Source organism: Scatophagus argus, chromosome 14 (genome assembly GCF_020382885.2).
Source record: "Scatophagus argus isolate fScaArg1 chromosome 14, fScaArg1.pri, whole genome shotgun sequence".
In the NCBI taxonomy this organism is placed as follows: domain Eukaryota; kingdom Metazoa; phylum Chordata; class Actinopteri; family Scatophagidae; genus Scatophagus; species Scatophagus argus.
Window position 1 is genome coordinate 2354770 of NC_058506.1, and position 22410 is coordinate 2377179.

At 40.3% G+C, this 22410-nt stretch overlaps 1 protein-coding gene across 4 annotated transcripts; it reads left to right on the plus strand.

Moving 5' to 3' along the window:
• Positions 1–907: 907 nt before the first annotated feature.
• robo4 (roundabout, axon guidance receptor, homolog 4 (Drosophila)) lies at positions 908–21243 on the plus strand. 4 transcript variants are annotated; one of them, XM_046411220.1, is made up of 20 exons: positions 908–1181; positions 3257–3583; positions 5788–5945; positions 6611–6731; positions 7189–7327; positions 8372–8499; positions 9655–9770; positions 9856–10087; positions 10205–10326; positions 10516–10687; positions 10812–11009; positions 11112–11154; positions 11298–11410; positions 12235–12561; positions 12799–12903; positions 13713–13860; positions 15892–16116; positions 16239–16591; positions 18494–18691; positions 19084–21241. In XM_046411220.1, exons 1-19 carry the CDS (start codon positions 1124–1126, stop codon positions 18673–18675), a joined length of 3267 nt encoding a protein of 1088 aa, XP_046267176.1. In that variant the 5' UTR covers positions 908–1123; the 3' UTR covers positions 18676–18691; positions 19084–21241. The 4 variants fall into 4 exon arrangements, with proteins under 4 accessions (XP_046267176.1, XP_046267178.1, XP_046267174.1 ...); XM_046411222.1 differs by lacking the exon at positions 18494–18691 and having other exon boundaries at positions 19084–21243; XM_046411218.1 differs by having other exon boundaries at positions 18494–21236.
• The last annotated feature ends 1167 nt before the right edge of the window (positions 21244–22410 follow it).

The following is a 22410-nucleotide window of genomic DNA, read 5'->3' on the forward strand; positions in this document are numbered from 1 at the left end:
TCTGAGGTATACTCACAATTCCAGTGTGAACAACCCACATACTTTAAAATTGTTTGCCTGTAGTATGGAAATGGGAAACGAAGTTAATATTTCTTTTAACTACAAACAAAGTGAATTTCTTTCTAATTCAATGATTTCTGATTTCTGTGATAAGTTAAAGCAAGAAAAAAAGACATGTCATTCAGCTGATTTAAAATATGCAAACCCACAAGACAAAGACCAACCTAATTACAAACTGCTTACTTACAGCTGACTTACTTGATGGATTTGTACAGATACATAATTTCCTTCTATTGTTTAGAAACATGGGGGACTCGACTTCCTGCCTCTTACCAGTACTGACAGAGCTGTCGCCACAAACTGAAAAACAAATGAAAAAACTGCTGGGATGGGACAGTGGCTTGTGTTTAGACAACAATGTTTGTTACATTGGTATTTAATTGGGGAACACAAATTTGAGGTACACTCAGGCCCTCCATTGGAATTCCAGGGTAGGACATTCTAATAATGTGATCATGCATCTGTTAAGGAAGAGGATGAGTTTGCCATGGACCTTAAAAAATATGTTAGAAATATATATCACTGTCATCCCACTGTTTCCCCATGTTGTTAAAAAACTGAGTGAATACAGACTTTTGCCACTGCCTTCGTCTGGCAGGCCTACAGACCGCCAGGACAATGCCGGAAGTTACATTCAAATTAAAATCAAGAAACACCTTTACAAAAGAAGAAAAAAAAATGTAAAGAATGCTACGTGAAAGAAAACATCGAGTACTAAGCTAAAATGAGACGACTGAATTTATGTTGTAAGTTATGCGTAAAATCCTTTACAGTGGAATGTACTTTCATCAACATGGGCTTTATTTTGAAAACCCAGTAGAGAGGAAACTCAGTGTCACTGCGCTACCTTGGAGTTGGTGTGGTTGCTAAAAGTACGAAATCAAATTGGCGTTGATATTCATGACAGGACGGCATTTTTAAGAAAAGTTGCTGCTTAAATTTATAATATTATAGTAGTTCAAAACAAAGGAAATTAGATGTTGCTTAGACAATTGTTAAATTTGCTTATATATGAAGTGACTCGGAAATATTTCTGTGACTGTTAATAACTCCGCTGTTAACGATGAGCAGAAGTGTTTTGTTGTGCCTACCCTTCACAGTATTTGGAGTTCTTTTATCAGGTAAGTGGAATTGAGATTCGCCATCATTCGTGTGTTAATGTAAGACACTGAAACATTTCCAAAACCTGTAATTATCGCTAGCAAACAGTAACAAATCAGCTACAGTATCAAAATCTTTTTTTTTTTAAATTACGTTGTTTTTAGTTAACCTGAATTAAAGGCTAAAGCTGCTAAAATATGCTTAACATTGCTAATTTATGCTATTAAGTAAGGCTTCTTAAACCGGTTGTGATGATAAATTAGCTTATTAAATAATTGGTTCTGGAGTCCAGTACTTTATATAACCATATTACAGATAGTTATATTACACGTAACTAATGCTAATGGCTCTGTGTGTGTGTTCAGCACCTCAACATCATCTGTGCTGGCGTTAAACCTGAAACTTAAATCATTAGGGGACGTAGCTCGTTGAATTGCAGCAGATGCAAACGCACAAGCCACGTTAGATTTCAGAATAGAATGGAAATACCTCGCACATGAGTCGACATCATGTATGCAGTGTACAAGTTAGTTAGCAGTTGCTACTGCATATATGTCAACACAAAGGTTTGACACAATATTTAAATGAACTCTGATAAAATAGTTCCTGTTTCCTCTCATAACAAGGGCTAAAATTAAATATATTATTTACCAAATATTCACACTTGAAAATCTGAAGTAGTTGAAACTGTGGGATTCTGCTTAAATCAGCGATTTACTGTCGATCTTGTTGCTGATCACTTTTCTTTTAATGGACTGATTGATTGAGCTCTGCCCACATCACAGGTTCTGTGCACCAGTTTGTGGGGTGTGGCTGAAAAAATAGCTTTAAGCTACGCACAGAGCCTTATGAATATTTTCACCATGATGCACTGATATTTTGGCTGCATCCTCTTTTTGCTCTGTACTCAGTGACAATGAGTTCAAACAGCCTATTGTTGGCTGTAATTTGAAGGTATTTCCTGCTATAGTGAATAAGTGAAAAGTTCAAGAGGTACAATCCTTTTGTTGATTGTTCTGCAGGACTGCAGCTCTCATTATCATCGCCAGACTTTAATGTTTTGGAGTTTTTTTTGTTAACTCTTTAGCATTCTCTTTTATTTTTGTAAGGATTTGGTGGTTCTGAAATACACAGGCAACATGCAACATGTTTAAGTTTTTATAAACATTTCTGTATATATGTATGAGACGGGGAGCATCATTTGTGAGGGTTCAATCAAGTCTCCCAGATTGTTCAGCCTATTGGCCTTTCTACATGATGTCTTTACAACTTCATTTAAAAATGTTTCTTTTTCTTTTCTAATCAGTCAGTCAACATCAATGATAAGATTCCACTAAATATTGTCTTTTGTTCCACGGCGGATACGATGTTGTCCTTGATTTGGGGGAGTTCCAGTTTGCTTTGGTCAGGGTTGATGTTCCTGAGACCTTCGAGCTTCCGCTCTTGTCAGGAAGCTGATCACAGTCTTGCTGTTTCCTTCAGTGTGGTCATCCAACTGCATGGGAAGTTCAAACAATGGCATTCCACTGCTGCTGGAGTCAAATAGACATTGTTTGTTGGTAGCAAGGCTTCAACTTGTTTGTTGTGGGTGTTGTGTTGCCAGTTAAATGCACTCAGTGGTTTTCAGGCGTAGTGCTTGGAGCTGCTGTAAAAAATTAATGCTGAAATTATAGCATCAGTAAAATGTTATTGAGTGTATTGGGTATCGAGCACGCATGACCGATTTACATTAAATACGGTTTCTTCATTACTGTCATCATGAATTTTTTTCTGTAAGTTGCAGACACAGACTCAGATTTTAGCCCTAACATATTTAACATAAAATGATCACAGTGACTCCTGCATAATGATGTATAAAGATTTAAAATTTAGGGGAGAAAAGAGCAGCGTTACCAAGCAGCATTTGGTATCAGTTGGTTACCTAAAATCAGTACCAGGATTTCTGTGATCATAAAATAGTAAAACTGTGTTTTCTTCAAGGTAACTTAAAAGTATTGGTTTTAAAAAAGAATATGCATATTATGTTATGTTATGCTACTAAATATACGCTTTTATGGTCTTTACAGTCTCTAAAAATCTCTTTTATTCTCCTCAGGTTCCAGAGCTCGTGCAGAGGACACACCTCCCCGCATCGTCCACCACCCCTCTGACGTAGTGGTGAAACTCGGGAGTCCCGCCAGACTCACCTGCCGGGCAGAAGGCAGCCCAAAGGTGATCATAGAGTGGCTGCGAAATGGACAGCCTCTGGAGATGTCAAAGGGAGATGGACAGCTGCAGCCCCTGGTTTTGTCAGAGGGGAGCCTCTTCTTCCTGAGTGTAGGAGTGGGCAAGCGAGGACAGTCACACGAGGGGGTCTATGCCTGCGTGGCCAAGAACAGTGCAGGCAAGGCCACCAGCCATAATGCAACACTGCATATTGCAGGTAAGCTGCGGGAGGTTCTCATGAACATCCAGTAATCTATGATTAGATGTGGACGTAGCATTAACGTAAGAGAAGTTTTCCAGATTTTTCTTGGTCTTTATTCTTTAAATTAGACAGGCACCCCCCGAAATGAGTCTGGAGGGCTGCTCACAGCGTCATACTTTGAAGTGAAGGGCCACTGAGCAGCCTGTCATATTTGACGCATCATGAATGAGAATGGGCTGTTGTCCTTAAATCATCTAATGACCGGTGCAGCATGTATTGACATCATGTTTAACATGACCTAAATCACACGACAAAGTCTTTTCTTTAAACTTCAAACTTTATTTGTCAGTATATTTTTTACATGCAACGAAATTCTTTTCTCTGCATTTAACCCATCACTGATTGAAACACACCCACATGCAGTGAAACACACAGCTGCCATGTCTGGTGCCCGGGGAAAACCTGTCAACGTGTAAATTCGGCTGCATTATTAAAATCACCTGCTTGATATTTTATTTGAGGGGGGTGCTGTACTTTATGCTTTTATTTGACAGGACAGCCAGAGAGGGTGGCAGGAAATGGGGTTAGGACCTCTGGGGGTGTCTTGTGGTCACCAGCATCAGAATGTTGGATCCTTAGTGTTCTGTGCAGTGAGGGTGGGGCCTCCTGGTGGATTCGACTTTTTCTGGTGAATCCCACCAGAAATGGGATCTGTGGGATGTGACATCTTTGACTTTTGCTTTTTCTTCACATATGGAAGAGATTTAACAGTGGAACAGACTAACAGCCATTGCATATTAATTAATGCATATACGTGTGAAGATAATCATTTGTACTGAAGAGGACTCCTATCTACCAAAAGAAAAGAAATCAGAGTTATACTATCTTTAATTGCTGAAGTGATTATGTCTGGTCGATGCATGTTCCACCTTACATAAAGCCAATATCATCATTGACAGTATATGTGAACAAGTAGCAAAGATGACAAGTCAAATCTTTGTTTTCATGGGCCAGACTTCCTATAGCTATTTCCTTCAACCCTTACACACACATACACACACACACAAACAGGAAATTTTAATCCCTAAACTCTTTTAGAGGAGAGAGATGGGGTGATTAAGGCATAACACTCCCCCCAAACACACACACACACACATGCAGAGGGCTGATGAAGATGTGGTGACAGACAGGGGCTATAGGGGTCCAATGTCAGTGTTTGCTGGACAGGAGGGGGTCAAACAGTGGTGCCAGTTGACCTCAGACCCTCACTGTTTACTGATCTGGATCTCAGTGAGGCGGTCGACATGCAGCAGCTGCTTGTCTTTACAGGACAGTGAAAGCTGCACTGGACAAAAAAGCAATGAAGGAAAGTTTGAATGATTTGATTATAGCTCAGTTTCTGTCACATCTCTTTCCATAATATCAATCTAGTGGTTGGGAAAGAAGCACTGCTTTAAAACAATGCAGAGTAACTGAGAGCAAAATCAGTCGTTAACTGCGACCCTATTTAAGATTCATTAACAATCAATAATGTTCTTTTTTTAATGTTGTTTTTATCGCGAAATCACGAGTTAATTATTCAGTTTTCAATATAATAAAGCTTGTTTTCTCATGATAAGAGGTTGTTGTCTTGAGAAAGTGAGCTTTGTTATCACGAGGTAATGTGTTATTGTGAGAAAGCAAAGAGGTTGTTTCCTCTTACTACTGATGTTTCTCAGTGCCATACCAATAACAACTCGATGGTGTTGAAACAACTGTAGCTACTGATTTAAGCTGAAAGTGTCAGATCAAGAAGTACCCATTTTTTATCACTGGATCCAATTGTACTTCAATCATTTACATACTTTTTTATACCATTCAAGCATCTAGCAATACGTTTTTTTCTACTGTGCCAATGAGAATTCTATTGGTTGTAGCCTACTGGACACCAACATCAACATCAGCTTTAGGTTGTCCACTGTATGCACAGTAAGCTTATTGTTTCATATTGCCCTCTGTCCACACTCTATCACAGAGTTTCAAAGTGATTATGCAACTTAGTTTAGTTACAAGTTTGTTTTTAGGGCTGTTAAAGAGTCTGTAGTCTCCACGACCCCAGACAGAATCCTACAACAACAACCCACGCCTGTTTCCCAAGAGTCAGGTTCACAGACAGATTCAATCAGCTGTCACATGAGAAGTTTGTGTGGACTAATTGAGTCTAACCCTGACTGTTGTAGCATTGGAGGAGGAGTTCAGTGTGCAGCCCAGTGATGTGGAGGTTTCAGAGGGGGATGTGGCTGTCTTAAAGTGTGGCCCTCCAAAGGGCCGCCCTGAACCTAATGTCAGCTGGAAGAAGGATGGTTTTCCTATAAACAACACTGATCACCACTACACTGTAAGTTCTCTGCCTCATTCTGACTGTGATGTTTTACACATTGATCTCATGTCTGAATAAGTGCCAGAGGCACTTTTTAGTAAGACCTTACAGTATTTTCCATATTTTTTTCCTTATGTTTTAAAAATCCATTAGCAAAAACAGAAAACTGTCCTCTTCCTTCATATTATTACTTGTCAACTCACTGTTCCCTTTGTGCTCCAGGTCTTGCCCAAATACTGTGTCTCTTTTTTTGTCAGTGTCCTATCATGTCTGAATGAAGTGGTGAGGAAGCGTTTATGTAACAGTCACTTGTGTGCAAATGGCAAAAGACATCACTTTAGCAGATCAACGATACCAGCTATGTTGTGTCTTCTGTTTGTAGTGATGTTATGATTAATTCAAACTGATCTGCAATCAGAAATTAGAAGAAGGCAATCACACACATTAGCAAAGAACTGAAGCTCTTGTCTCTGTCAAAGCATTAGTATATATTGCAGTTTAATGCTTTATACTTTGTCACCCTAAAGAGATGGATGCCCTCTAAATATATATTTTTAAATAAATGAGGTACACATGAGTTCATATCGAGCAGCAGAGGATCATGTGCGGTAATACGAAGTTTACCATATGCACATCACACTCACTGAACTGTGCAATGTGTCTGCACTGTGCCTGTGCTGCAGGAGCTGAGTGGAAAGCTTATCATCGATCCTGCAGAGAAGTATCACTCCGGTGCTTATGTGTGTGTGGCCAGCAACACTATGGGAGTGAGAGAGAGCAGGGCTGCTCGTCTCTCAGTGTTGGGTGAGACAGCATTCCTGTGACTGCATATGACGGCTGTGCAATAATCCTCCATCTTCTAGTGCAATACAGTAACGTTTTTACTGCTAACAGTTTAAAAATTGTGAAATACTGTAAAATTTGTGCATGTGTACGCATGTTTTCTTTTTTTGAAAGGGAGTAAATATTCCTGTATTTTTTTACTTTGTAAATTTTTTACTCAACCTATTTGCACCTTTATTTTGCCATGTTTGTGCTGCTGTGACAGTGTGAATTTCTTAGTATGGGACTAATTAAGGCCTGTCTTGTCTCATCTTATTTTATATTATCTTAACAGTCACTTTTGAATTTAGCACTGTGCTCTGAGTTCAGTTTTTTTTTTCTACCATGGCAAGAGAGGTATCCCCCTCTCTAAACAGAACTGCACCCAGGTATTATGCAGTGCAGTACAGTCCTGAGTTCCTGTTCTCTTCTACTGCAGCTAAACCAGTGCTGGTGCTGAAGCCAGAAAATGTGTCTGTGAGAATGGGGGAGTCTGCCCAGTTCTATTGCCAAGCTAAAGGTGACCCCCCGCCTGCTGTGGTCTGGAGCAGGGAGCAAGGGTCTCTCCCCAATGGCAGGTAATTTGACATGGCAAGACACAGAAATACATGAAGTATTTGTATTTAGATTACTGTCACATACAGAAAGCAAAAGGAACAGCATTTGTTTCATACTGTTGTTGTTACCCAAATTCTTTTCTTTTCCGTGTCAGAAATTTAAATAAAAAATAAAAATTGGACTTTTCTGGTTTGACAGTCAGCATCATTTATCCGTTGAAGCTGGAAGATGTTCTAGTCAACTGCTCAAACATTAGGTTAAACATAAACATCAAAATGACCCTAAAATGAGCATAAAGGTAGATGGCTGATATATAACATCAACATCAAAACAAAGAAAAGTCCATTATTAAATGCACATTACAATCTTTTATGCATGATTATCTTAGTCAGTAACATGTTGTTAAAGATAGAATTTTTAGATTTCAGAATGTGATTGATAATTAAGGGGAAGTGGGGTAACTATATCAGAAGTGACATCATGGGCTGTGGCTGTGGAGTGGTTCAATTCCCTTATGTTGCACCATCGGTGTGTGATCTAGAAAAGTACAGTCCATGTACATCATTCAACTGTGTTATTTTATACATTGTAACATAATATATTTAACTCCAATTAGTAATGGTTTTAGATCAGTTCCATTGTCATTTAAGATAGGAGAAATGTGTTAACATGTAGAAAAGATGATGGCGACTGAGGAAATATAGGCAAAAGCTTACAGCAGGATGCATGACACTTACAGTACAGGGCTTAAAACTAACTTTTTCACCACCTTACCAAAGCTCACAAAGGGGAACGCTACGGTCACGCCACAGCAGCCCATCAGCCGTTCAGCTGCCTGCAACTTGCCTGCAGATGTGTCTGCAGATTAACCAACTGGTCTATCCCTTGGTTTCCATGACCACATTTGAGGTTTTACTTCAGCTTGTCACTAAGCTGCCAGACACCCTTTTCTTTCTTATTCATTTCCTGACATTCTTGCTTGTAAATGAAGATTTAAGTTATTGGAAAGGGAGATTATTGGACCAATTAATGTGAAAACCTGACTACTCTATATTTGTGCACAGATATCTAGTAAATCCGGACCAGACACTTCAGATCCATTATGTGAAAGCTCAAGATGCTGGGAAGTACATCTGCACTGCTGCCAATGATGTAGGTGAAGTCACAGCCAGTGCACAGCTGCTAGTTGAAGGTAAGGCCATGTCTGAATAAACAGGGATGGTTTTGTTTTTGGTCAGCCAGCTCGGGGAGAGTGAGTGCTGAGCTTAATGGGGTGTGGGAGGATAGAGAGGAGTGGCCTACAGTACTTAATTTCAAAATTAATATATTGTTGCTTGGGACATGACAGTCAGTGATGAGGAAACAACCTATGAAGTTATATAATTATTCTGTAGCTGTTTTGTGGAATCATAATGTTTCCTTTCAGTTCAGCAGCAAATGTTCAACGTTTTTTTTTTTCACTTTAATTGACATTGCAAGATGAGATGTTCGGCCTTGGTACGATAAATTCTATACATCAGGAAATGGTAGTAAGATTCAATAGTGTAGAAATCTGGTACCACTAATCACTGATGAATCTAACAATACCACAGTCTACCCTGTTACAAGTAAAAGTGCTGCATTTTCATTATTACAAAACTATTTGCATACTCCTACTCACATACACAAAACTAGTACTGATTATGCAGAATGTCATATTTCAGAATAACATATAATAATGTATTATACTATGGGATTATAAATATTGACGCATTAATGTGATCAGTTTAAAGCTGGTAAATGTGGGTTAACTGCTTAATGTACTTAATGTTCTTCTTCATTGTAGCTTGTTGATTTTTTATTGATTAAGTTTTATCTTAATATAGAATATCATTTATAATCATCAATTAATTTTTTTAATTATGTTTTGTATGGTCAAACAAAATATGTAGGAGTAGGAGTATAAAGTAGCAGAGAATGAAAATATTCCATTAAAGTCCAAGTACCTCACTACAGTACTTGAGTTTTGTACTTAGTTACTTTCCACCATTGCATTCAACTAGTTACACTCCTAATCACATACAAATGTGAACTGTCTGCAGTATACTTTACACTTCACGGAAACAGGCAGTGATATTGACTGTGAAGTTTGCGCTTACACATCGGTGTGGAAGAGTGGACTATTGGCAACATGTTCTTTCATTTTAATGAAATGTCCTTTTTGTAATATTTACAAACTGCTAATGGGGGCCCATCTGCCCCAGGCTGAACAACTCCTGGAGTGCCCCCAGCCACTTGTTCAGTGTGTCCCTCTTTGAAAGTAAATTGAAAATTTAAAAATAAATTCCAAAAACGCTTGTGTTTCCAGAGGCTGCAAGCACTAAACAGAAAGACCTCCACAAAGAGCTGTCAGCTCTACGAGTTTCTCTGGAAAATGTCACCATCATGGCCCCTGGGTCTAACATATCCCAAGTACAGTGGAAGGTATGACTAAGTTAATTCAGAGAGTTTCAGAGATAGCGTAAAACTTCCAGGGTTGTGGTTCATGCTGTGTTTGCTCTGTTACCAGCTGCAGTCCTTCTCAGGCCAGCCTCATTACCTCGATGGCTTTGAGGTTCTGTATCGCTCTCTGCTGCCAGCCAGCTCTGACTGGGCAGCAAAGAAGGTGATGCTGCCCAGCTTCCAGACTCAGGTGGGCCCCTTAAAGAGAGGCTACAAATATGAGTTTAAAGTTCGTCCTTATGGCAGCAACTTGTATGGGAGGGAGAGCAACACTCGGCACCTCAGAGTCCCTGAGACAGGTAGGAAATGATCTGATACGAGCTTATTTGTGTCCTGAACTTTATATAAGCATGTAAACTAAATATAAACTACAGCCATGTTTCGAACATAACAGTAAAATGGACTCTCTTTTACAGTGCCCAGCGCCCCTCCGCTGGCTGTGTCCATAACAGTGAGCCATGAGCAGAATAACACCATCCATTTGAGCTGGGAGCCTCCTCCTCATGACACCCACAATGGTATCATACAGGGTTACCAGGTAATCACAATAGTGCAGTTCCTGACGCTCTGATGTAGTATCACCTCCTGAGCAGAGATTTACTGAAGGTTCTTCAAACAACATCCAGAAATATTCAGAGAAAATAAAATCTTTTGCAATACATACCAAATACTCTCTCTTCTTGTGAGTAGTACTTTAGACCCCTTAAGGATCCATACATCCTTTCAGGTGTGGTGTGTGGAATCTGAGGAGCAGCAGTACCAAAACTGGACAGTGAATAGTGGCCAACACAACCTTGACATCTCTACTGTCAAGCCAGGGAAACAGTACTGGATCACTTTAGCAGCTATCAATGGAGCCGGAGTAGGAATGCTCAGCGACCCCCATGGATTTGTCATCAGTGAGCTCTTGAAAAATATTTTCCTCTGTATTTCTGCAAGACACAGTTAAAATGCAGTTTATAATCTGACCACAGTTATCGTGACTGCATTTCTGATTTTACCTGCCTTGTATTTGCCTTTAAGACCCACAAATAGGCAATCCTCCTGAAACAGAAGACCAAACACAGGATCTCTCTCAGGTCCTGGCCCTGCTTCAGGACCCAGTGTTGATCGGCAGCATTGGTGCCCTCTTGTGGTGTGGTTTGATGGTTGCAGCTGTCTGCCTCTTCAAACGCCACAGCAGGACAGGCCGCCTGTTACCAAGACATGGCAGGGCTAAAGGTGCGTCTCCAGACAAGTTCACAGTCAACATATGGAAGTATCAAAAGGTTAAAAATCTCTCACTCATGTATGTAATTTTGTATTTTATATCTTTTTTCTAAGGTTTGCACAGACTAGCCAGTGAAGATCTCATCATAAAACACAGGTAAAACAGAAACTTGGTGTTTACAAAAGTGGTGTAATATGAATGAATATCTCTACTTCTCTCTTCTCTTCTCTCTAAAGCATAATTAAACTTATGCTTAAAATAGATGCTTTTCCTTAAGCATCATGTGCTGTCCTCTACAGGATGGTAGCTCCAGACTCCCCTTGGATCTCTGGTGGCTGGAGACCTGCCCTTAGCCACAAGTATCAGGACTTATGGGCCAAAGGTCAGAGTCATCCAGGAATCAGGAGCACCAGTGAGTATTGATCACAAACATGCGCATGTGAAGAGTGTTAAAATGGCAGATTTCTAGGGGAATTTGTGGTCGAACATGTGGCTTTGACACACTGATAAACTGGTTGTACTATAAGTGATAGTCTGTTCATCAGAAGATAAAGCAGGTAACTTGGTAATATACTTAGACATAAATTGGAGGCCCCTGAGGTGCTTTCACAGTTAGCCTGTTGGTTTGGTTCAAATGAACTCTGATGTGTTTGCCTGATTAGTTTAGTTTAGTTTGTTTGGCTAAATGGGACATCAGTCAGCCAAATTAGGTGCCAAATAAACACAGTGAGATATACTGAGAAGGAGGGCGTCAGTCCGCTTGCAAGTGGACTCTGACGTGGTTTATTTGTGATATGAAACGCTGTGATGGTAGATACACGATACTACTATGAATGATAATAATATAATCTTTATTTATATAACACTTTTCTTAACAATTTTGTGAGGTGCTTGAACATGATGAATAAAATACAACACAGACAGCATAAAGTAAAATATAGTGCAAACATACAGTACAATACCAAAAGCAATTAAATAATTTAACTTCAAAATAGGTAACATGTTTAAACAACATAATACACAACACAACATAAAACAAATTAAACATTCAAAAAAGCCTTGCTATAAAAATGAGATTTAAAAGTGGTGACAAAGCTTGCTAACCCAGTGTTACATCCATCCAGTAGGCATCAGCTGTTCAGAAGAGCTGTACTAGATTTATGAAAGACACAAGTAAACTTTACTAACATAAATATGCACTGGAGTATCTGTACACACTCATCCGTGTTTCATTAGGCCTTCCAGTGTCATCCAAGAAGGACCCCAGCTGCCTGGACTCAGCTGTCCCCATTGTGACTGACAGCTGTGGTGTTTATGGCACTTTTTACATGGACCTGATGGGCAATGGCCTCAAGACCTTCAACAGTCCTGGGCGTTGCCCTAAAATGCCTCATGGTCTCCTCCATCAGCAAGGAACTGAGACCATCCAGATATTCACTCAACCTATCGCAAAGACCTCATCCCTCGGTAACCAGGAGGTGCTACCATGGAAACAAGCCATACGCCCACAGCCTAAGATGGGTGTGCTGAGGGAGTCATGGGAGAAGAACCACAGCAAGCAGGGTGAATAGTGGTGGATAGTTGGGAATATGATGTTAATATTATTACATTATTTTCACAGTCCTCTTTCTTTGTTTGTATCTACACACCATGTTCACTTAGCTTTCTACTAGCATGGAGTAGAATTATGTGAATGCAAACAGTGATACAGTTTTGGTTAGAATATATATTTTGAATGTATCAACATAGAATGTTCGGGAATGTGGCCTAGGTTAACTCATTTGTCCCCCCCTCCTCCAGAGTTGCATGCAGTGAACAGTGTCCCCATAATGCCAATCAGGAACCAGGCTTGTTCATCCAACATCTACAAACAGAGACTCAGTCACATACCATCAGGCCAGCACGGTATGACAGCAGCATTGTTTTAATACTTAAACATTGTCATTATCACTCCACCACACCAACACACTGCAATCTTGTAATTTGAAATGATGCTAAAAGTTGAGCTGGAACATGTGCTATAACGCAAAGAATAATGTCTCAATCTTTTTGGTCGCTTCAAAGTTTCAGAGAATTACTCATATTTGAAACTTGCAAAATGGGATGCTATATTGATTTCATATTACCAAGGTAGCACTCATACGAAATCACAACGTTTAAAAGGCCTATATGAAGCGACCAGGGCTCATTGAGATGTCCATGGGTAGATGGTGGGTGGATGAAAATGTACATGAAGATTTGAATGAACTTAGAGCCAGTCTGTGCATCACTACTAGCTATTCTTAAACTGGGGTCATTCTTAATTATATACTTTGCTATTTTTGTAATTAGGGGTCTGATGAGAGACAAAGATAGAAGAGCCATTGTTGTTGTCTCAGCCCCATGCTCGTGGGACTGTACATGGAGCAGAAGCTCTTGCAGATACTGTTCTGTGTGCTCATGTCACTTGCACACATTTAGTTTTTGTGTGCTCAGGTTTAGAGACTTCTTAAACGCCATAGAGGAGCTCCATTTCTCACTCTTCATCAGTCTTTTGCCTCTTCTTCGCTGCAGCTGAAGCATGTCTCGTTACACAATGCAAAGCATTTGAGTACTGATTTGAACTGGATTGCTATGCTTAAGGCTTTGTTGTATTTGGGTCAGCCTTAAACAATAGTAACAAAAGGTTAATGGCAAGGTTATTTTAGTTCAACTTGTCCTTTGTTTCTGTCCAGGTGGACACCCAGAGTCTAGTAAAGTCACTGGCTGTCCCCGCCTACTGCATTACTCTGCATCGTTACACCTAGTGGACATGCTACCCCCACCACCACCATTGCCCATAGAGGACACCATGGACACACACAGCCTCACCTCAGATGAAGGGTAAGAGACGCATCTGATGCATGCACCACTAATTTTCTGGCAGCTACAGTTGCCATCATGCAGGTCCCATGAAAGAATGCAGGCATCAGGACAAATTAGATATATCTGTTCTGCTGTATTCCAGTACAGGTGAGATAAGCCCTACTGCATGAGCCTGCTGGAGCCAGCTGGTATATACGCATATGTTTTCAAAATGAGCCTTTCCTGCTACACATCCTGCAGTTGGAGTTTTCTTAATAGCTTATTGCTCCAGGATGACCTAAACTTCCTTCCTTGGGTCTGTTTTTGTCCCATCAAAAGGAAGAAGAAATGTCTACATTGGAATCACCTACAATGGAAAAAAAAAACGTGATATGGATTTTGTTTGTAGCCAGACACATGTGTGAGACACATGAGTTAAAAACACAGGAAGAGAGGCTTATTTCTTTTCCCCAACACAGGAAAATGTAGAAGGTCACATATAGACAGGAGGCAGATGGCCTGAAAGCCTGTTGTTTGTCCGTACCAATCAGGAAAACAAGAAAGATCTAAGCAAAGGGTGTTAGGAGGCCCAAGTATACAGAGGCAGAGGAGCATTTTATGAGGAAGAGTTTGAAATTTTACCACTAATGCTGTCAGTCATTGGTGAAACCTGGGGTTGTTATTGCTTGGAGTTATTGATACCTTTATTATTAAATGGGCTTAGTCCATTTCAAGCCATAGATAGGGTGCAGTTCTAGTTTCATATTCATTCAAACAAACTGGAGATTATTAAACCACTGATATGACCATTTTTGGAAATATAAGCAATAAACTGCATGTTGTGATAAATTTAAATTAAGTTATATACCCCAACCCTGACAGGAGTTCATCTAGCATATTCATACTTATACAGAATTGCTCACTTTTTTTTATTTTAGAGTATTAACCAAAACATGGAATTATTATTATTAAGACCTTTCTAATCCAGTAGTGTGGCTGTATTAGTCAAGTCATTATAAAAGCATGACATCACTCATCAACAAAAGTTAAACTAAATACATAAAAGCTGCTTGGGTGGGTTGGTAGATCTACCATAAGAACTTATTTGCAGGAAAACTAATAATAAGATAAGATAATTTACATTTTGAAAATTTAAAGGAGTACAAAAGGTTTAAAAGTTATAAAAGGTTTGGGGGCTGATTGATACACCCTCGGTCTATGGCTTTCATGCTCCAGTCCAAGCATCTGAAAATCAAAGACGTGACCTCTTCTGGAACTGCAGCTGATGGAGAAAATGCATAACCTTTGTATGTGTACTGATTTTTAGCTGTAAGGTTTACTCTTTTCCCTCAGTGTTTATTGCATTTATATTGTGACTTTTGGTCAAAGCTTTCCAGTTTTTATGCTAGGGTGAGATGACTAGCCACTGGCTGTGGATTTACATTTATCAGCCAAATGTGCTCCGGGCAAGAATGGAAGTAATTGCTGGCCTAATGGACGTTTACTGCAGTTTTGATGCAAACACAGTCAGTCAGAATAGCATTGGGTTAGTATGTATATATATAGCCAATCAATATCTCCCTGACCCTTGCAGCCCCCAGTATCAGTGTATGAATTTGATTGGCCCAAGTGTTGCAGCAACTGTCTTATCAACTATTTTGCTCCAAAAGTATCCTAGGTAGTAAAGAAAAATAGGTTTAAAAAATTATAATACGACACGATGTCATGACACCTTCAAAAAATTTTGAAGTATTTCTATGGTGCTGCCAAAAAAAGAATGAAGAAAACAAAGATTCAGGATTTGCCAAAAAATTAAGACTTTGTCATGCATTTCACAAAGTTGCCTAAGTTTCCTCAAACTCAACAACTCACAAAACTCAGATTTTTCATGTGAGTCTTGGGACTTTCTACGCAGGTGACAAAAAATCTAATTGGTTATGGGTCTCTAAACGGGAAAAAAGTATTTGTCCAGGTGGATGGTGGGTGGATGATTTATGTGTACATGCACATTTGGATGAACTCAGAGCCGATCTGCACATCAATAATGTGTATCATTTGCATTTCCCTCAGGTCCAGTCGTTCTACAAAGCTAACAGTGGACATGGGCTCTCTCCAGTCAGTGTGTGCTGCATCGGGCCACCACTGTGGCCAGCAAGGACCCACCACCACCAACGGCAACAGCCATCCGTCAACTGCATCATGTTACATGTCAGTGGATGACGAACAGGGCGGCACGCTGACGGCAGAGGAAGCCACTCAGTACCTGGAGCTCAGTCCTAAACCTGAGAGATGCAGGTAAAATACAGAGGAGGCTTAGAAGAAACATTAATACAAATGAATACATACATTTATGCTTTCCCTGCCTGCTTATTTTATAGCACATGCAGTTATGTGACCATGCTTTCCCACTCTGTCAGCAGTGCCCTACCTGAGCAGCGTCCCTCCCTTTCCCACCCCTTCTCCAGCACCTTGGGCTACATCTGTGGGCCGGTCCGGTCCACTCAGCTGGAGGATGACCTTGCCACCAGTGAGCTTGAAGCCCCACCAATTGGCTTGCGACGTGCCCGCCTCCAGAGCACGCCTTCTTCCTGCTACAGTGAATGGGACAGCTCACTGTGGAACACCTGGAGCTCAGTCACTGATGGCAACATGGCCAGCACGCGCACCAGCCTCATCAGCTCGGTGGACAGCTGCTACACCAATGACAGCACCAACTTCGCCCGCTTGCTGGCTGTGGCAGCAGAGACCATGAGTGGAGCCTCCTTGTCAGGTGAGCAGAGGATGAATTTAACAGGTTCGGCTCAGTATGGAAAACCACTGAAATCAGATGTATCTATTCTCACATCTTGAGAGCTAAAACAAGAAAAAAGAAAAAAAAAGAATGGATTATTTCCTGTTGTATGTATTGCACTCGTCCACTAGGTGGGGCCCTCCGCTCATGAATGAAACCATCTGGTAACTGCAGCCCTGTGGGCAGACCAATGGCATACGTGAAGTCTGTCAAACAAAAACCATGAAACTCATGACACACGTTAGATTTGGGTGTTGTTGTAATTTTGACGTTTTAAGCTTTAAAATGAAAAAGCTTTATAGCATTGTGTATGCGCTCACATAATGACAAGTGTGCATACTGGTCTGAGTAGGTTTTCTGTCAGTGTGTGTCAGCGGTTGTGCGTGTGTCAGTTGGTGTCCGAGACAAAAACATTAAGTGCAATATGGAAGGAGGCACCAAGCAATTACTTAGGACCTTTCAGCAAATTGAACCTCCAGATGAGTCATGCTGCTCTCCTGTCACCTCATCAGTCACTCTGCTCTCCCTCTGCAGGCGACACTCAGATTTATTCCTTTTTCCAAACTCTCGCTTTTGGCTGTTTTCTGTCTCAGCTATTTTTTTTCCACACATGCATCAGCGTAATGTGAAAAGAAGTGTTTTTTTCCCTCTTCATTTGATAAAGCGGTCTCACAGTGGCTGATGGCTTAATGAGTCCGAAATCTCAGATCAGAGGAAACTCCTCACCCTGCCAGTGGAAGCTTGCTGACCCAAAGCTGAGGTTAAGTTTGCATCTTTAAGATGTGGCGAATCATATCATGAATGAAGTTATTCATCCATGTGGGTATGTTAAGTGAACTCGAGTGGACGTTGAAGGTAAACATTTTCTGAAGATATATGCAGAACACTTCCACATGTATTACGTCAAGATAAAAGTTCTCATTTTTTCACAGAAAAGAAGTGTACATTAAAATCCTTCAAATGGCAATTATTCATTCCACCTTATGAAAAATTCTAAAATATAATAATGTACAAATATTTTTCATTTCACAAGTTTAACTGCTGGGCACAACATGTCTTCTCCAAGTCCATTCTCAGAGTTTGTACACCGCAGGCTTCAGGTTTCCACATCACACTTGTGTATCCTGAATACTGGATCAGGATTGGTTTCCAAACTGTTTGTGATGTCACAAATCATGCTCGTAGATTTTGTCTCTGCAGATCAGATTTTTAGTGAGTAGAGAGAAAACTGACATTTTGAAGAGTGAATGTGAACACAGCCTTTGTGTCAGGCTTTGCATCTGTCTACACAGTGAAACACCCAAACATTTAACTGTGGGAATACAGCTGAGTGTCGACTGCAGGGGGACTTTAGCTCAGCATAAGATCTGGTTTACCTGTCTTTGAACTGTCCAGACTGAATTGAAGTGACTTCAGGGATAAAAGCAGTGTGACCTAATCATATGAAAACAGTGAAGCAGCAGGAACAGACTTGTTTCTGAGTGTATTATGCACGTTCACTGTTTCACATTAATTGGCAGTGCCTCTATAGTTTGAACCCTTCAGCTTAACAAAAAAAAAACAAAAAACAAAAACATATATTCCTGGATAGCTACACTTTCTGAGGTCTTTGAAATATACCAGTACCTTTAGAACCCTGAACATGGCTGATGTGAATTGGCGGTGTTTGTTTCGGATTTATTTTCAGTGACAGACAGCTGCTTCAAAGAAACCTCTAAATTTGCTTTCCCCCGGAGACTCAGCTTGAAAAGGTGCTCCTCAGAGGCCTTGAAATGTTTACTTATGCTGATACCTTCTCCGAAGGCAAAACAAAGGTGTCTGTTTTAACACTCTGCACCGTATTGAAATGCATGTCAGCATGTCGTCCTCTTCTGTGTTTAGACTTCTCTCCGCCAGCGTCCCCCCTCAGCGCATTGTATCCCTCATTTCGCGTAGAAGGCGACTCATTCGGGGAGCTTGAGCCTGTTCCTGCGTGGGACTGGAATATGGCCTGGGTGGAGGAAATGGAGTCTAAGTACAGAGCACACTATCCTGGCAGACACACCAGACCCTTCGACACTTAGAGACAGTGCCAGAAGAGTAAGAGAGACAACGGAACTGAATTGTGACGACTTCAGGAGCGTCTCAAAGCGATGCCAGAACTGCAAGGCTGGAAGGGACAGATGTGACACTGCAGCTGTTATTGATTTACTTCTCTGAGAGTGCCAGAAATAATTTGGAGATGTGACTAATGCAGGGTTTCACGTGTAGTGATTTCTCCAACAAGAGTAGATATGAGTCTGGATTTTGTGTATAATTGGAACCAACTTCTAGATGTTTGAGACACCTCTGCTAGTAAATGCACATGTGTTATCTGTTTTCTCAGTATACCTCAGGGCAGTCCAGCAACTATTTTGTATCCTTCAAATGACTTCCATTGAGTTTCTAAAGTTTTTTTTTATCCCTCTCTGTATCTTTTCCTCTCATTAAAGAATAGGATAATGAGATACTTCCCCAGGGATGTTCTCACCCCGTGTGTTTTGAAAAGGCCAGGAAGACACAAAGACAGGATATGAGACAGTGAGAAAGCAGTCATTACGGTAGGCAGAGTTTTCCTCACAGCCCTTATTTTTTCTTTTGTTATTTTCATAGTGTGTTTGCTTATTAGAGCTGAGGTCCTAGCACAGACAGAATAGCATAGTGATTTTGTACAAACTGTTTTACTGATCAAGTGTAAATATGCAGCGTTTTCAACAAATGTTATTTAAGGAATTTTGAACACATTCCAGACCATTTTCTGTCTCCATGTTTATTTTGGTGATTTCTTTTGCATTCTGGAAATTATTTTATATTTGATGATTGTTTTTGTCTTTCTACTACCTTTATACTACCTTTTCCACTATTCAGAATTCCTTTATTTTCAGAATTCCTTTATTTATCCCCGACGGGAAATTCTAAGGCCTTTTAAATGTAATCCAGCGTTTGCATTAGACACAACATTCTGTAGTTCAGAATAGCACAAGTAGAAAATGTTCTTTTTAAAAAGTCATTATGTTCACATATAATTGTATTAACTTGAGATTTTATCTTTGAATAACATGAATGTTAGTAATTTTTCAACAGAAGGTATTGTAAAATCAAAAGTGCTGTATGCATAGCTTAGTCTTTGCATGCTTGGTGTATTTTTTATATACAGAATACTGTATAAAGTAACTAATTTGCATTTTATTTTGTTCCCATTACATTAAAGATGAATTTCCTAGTTTTTAAAAAAAACAAATCTTTGTATTGATTGTTTTCTAAGGCCTTCTGGAATTGGATTTGGGTTGAGTTCAAGCTGAGTTATATTTTAAAATAACCACTGCACAGGATGTATCTGCAGTGTCTCGTCGATTGTGGAGAGTTTTATTGCCTCGCTGTTTCGCCTTTCCTTGGGAGTGTCTGTGGATGAACTGAAGTATCTCTGCATTCCACACTGTCCCTTTGTGGCCTGGGGGCAGGATTTTAATTGACCGTTGCTGTTCTTAATGACTGTGTGGAGCAGGAAGGTGATGTTTAGAACTCATCTGTTCAGTTTGATTAACCAAGGCGAACATGGCTGCTTTACCTGATAATGACTTCTAATTACAAACCATCAGAGGAAATAATTACGCTTTAATCTAAGTTTGTGTTTATACAGAAACAGGAAAAGTATGATTTATAAGTGTGTGTGTCTAACTACTGTTTCCACTCCTAAGGAGGATTTCATGTTGTTCCCCCCAGTTTAAAGCAGATTATGTTCACACACTTATGACTTTCAGTCAAACCTCGCCTGGGATGTCTGAGTATTAAGGGAGGAAAAGCTGTTAGGCCCAGCAGATATTCTTACAGTAAATCTAATATGATTCCCTCAGTGACTTTGTGTTCAGGATGAGTGTTTGTCATGCAGCTGCAAAGTAAAGCACTCTCTTTCTCAAAGTAATCCGTGTCTTATGTGTGGGCTGCTAAGGTCAATGAGACGAAGAATGTTGAACTGAGAAATGCTTTGCTGTCTGTTTCATTTATAGGCTGCACAGGAGCAGCCATGCCAGTATCAGAATTTATGTGTGGAGCATTTAAAAACCAAAACCAGTCCATAATTACCCGAGTTGAAAAAAAAACAAGTAGGGATGTGAGGTACAGGGCTAATTTTTTTTGCCTTTTCAAAAGAGGTGCAAACTTTGTTTCTGCGCAAAAATATGAAAGCAAAAGCTTTTATCGTAGCTTTTTTTTTCCCTTTTTAATTTCATTTATGGAGATCAACGAGCCTGCTTGATTTGTGGTTTCTTTCAGATAAAATCAAGGCGGACCTGAAATTAGGAGAAAAGTCAAAGGAGGCAAAAAACATCAATAATTAAGTCAAACAGGCTTTCTTGCACTAAAAACAAGCTTTGAACTATTAAACTGCGTCTCACATTTAAAATACTAGTATATGCAATGCAGCAAGCACTGGATTGTGTGTGTGTGTCTGTGTATGTCTGTGAGTGTGTGCATGTTCATGCCCGTGCACACGTTTGCATGCATACATGTGTGTGTACTGGTCTGCCAAAGGGATTATCCTTCATCTGTCTCCTCCGCTAAAGGCCATATGTTTCCACACAAAGCTTACAGCTCCTCTGAGCAGCACACACACACACACACACACACACACACTGATAGTAGAGACCACACACTATGAGCTCCACATAGTAATGAATCAAACAGTACTGTATGTTTGCTTCTCTTATTAGTTCATACACACACACACACACACACACACACACACACTTGCCCCTGGAATTTGTGCCTCACAGATTTTGGTCAGTGCCAAAATACCAGCTTTATATAGCATGTCAGCTAACCAATGACCCATATTAGACATGGCCTGAAACCATGCACACACTGCGTACACACACACACAGACACACATACATGTAGATTTACTGCATGTCTTTTCCTACACTCTGTTATTTTACCAAATGGGTAATTACCATTCCAAGACCAGACACAGAAATATGAGTGGTGGAGTGTAAGTGAGTCCACCATCATGGGATATGACTATGAAACTAGAGCCTTTTATGTGCAACTTGTTTAATCATTTATCACTTCTACAGGATTGTGTTTTTACATCCTCAGGTGCTCATTATCGGAACCCACAGCCATTCATTTCAGTGCAGTTACTTTATACAGTATGGTGGAACTTCATTGATCTGTGGAGAAATTAGGTTGGTGATCACAAAAGCGATGGGGTTCTACGGGGAATTGAAGCAAACGGAATGTAAAAAGACAAACAGAATATAACAGAAGAACACAGATACAGACGCAATATTGACAAAGCGGTTAGCCAGATATCTATTTTCAAAAGCAATGCAAAAACGCGTACAAAGTGCATTCACGCCATATTGTTTGGATATGTAGCACACACTCCAGCAGCACCTCACACAAGCGGCAGCACTCCGGTTGGTGTGATCACAGGAGCTGTGCTGTGTGCAACAGAGTCTCAGTGGTTTCAACTGGTTCTTCTTGCTCTGATCCAGGCAGCGGTTCAGGTGGCAGTGACATGCTCACATTGATTGACAGCAGTGGTTAACCGTGGTGTTGCATGCCAAAGTGGTAGTCATTCAATTAACTGGAAATCAATGGCACCCATATGTGCGATCTGTTTCAATATTCCTCTGTCAGTCACACAGAGCCAGCTGACTGCTCACACGCAAGCGTCTTGCGCATTAGCACATTTATTGGGACTGCTGGTCATTTCGTCCACTGCATATTAGCATCAAATTTATCCATACGTCCCTGTTCAGCGTTTTGTTTTGGCCTGC

Coding starts and splice junctions, on each gene's coding strand:
- robo4 (XM_046411220.1), top strand. CDS start 1,124: ATGAGCAGAAGTGTTTTGTTGTGCCTACCCTTCACAGTATTTGGAGTT. Junction 10,688..10,811: donor CCCCCATGGATTTGTCATCA/GTGAGCTCTTGA, acceptor TTTGCCTTTAAG/ACCCACAAATAGGCAATCCT. Junction 12,562..12,798: donor GAAGAACCACAGCAAGCAGG/GTGAATAGTGGT, acceptor CCCCTCCTCCAG/AGTTGCATGCAGTGAACAGT.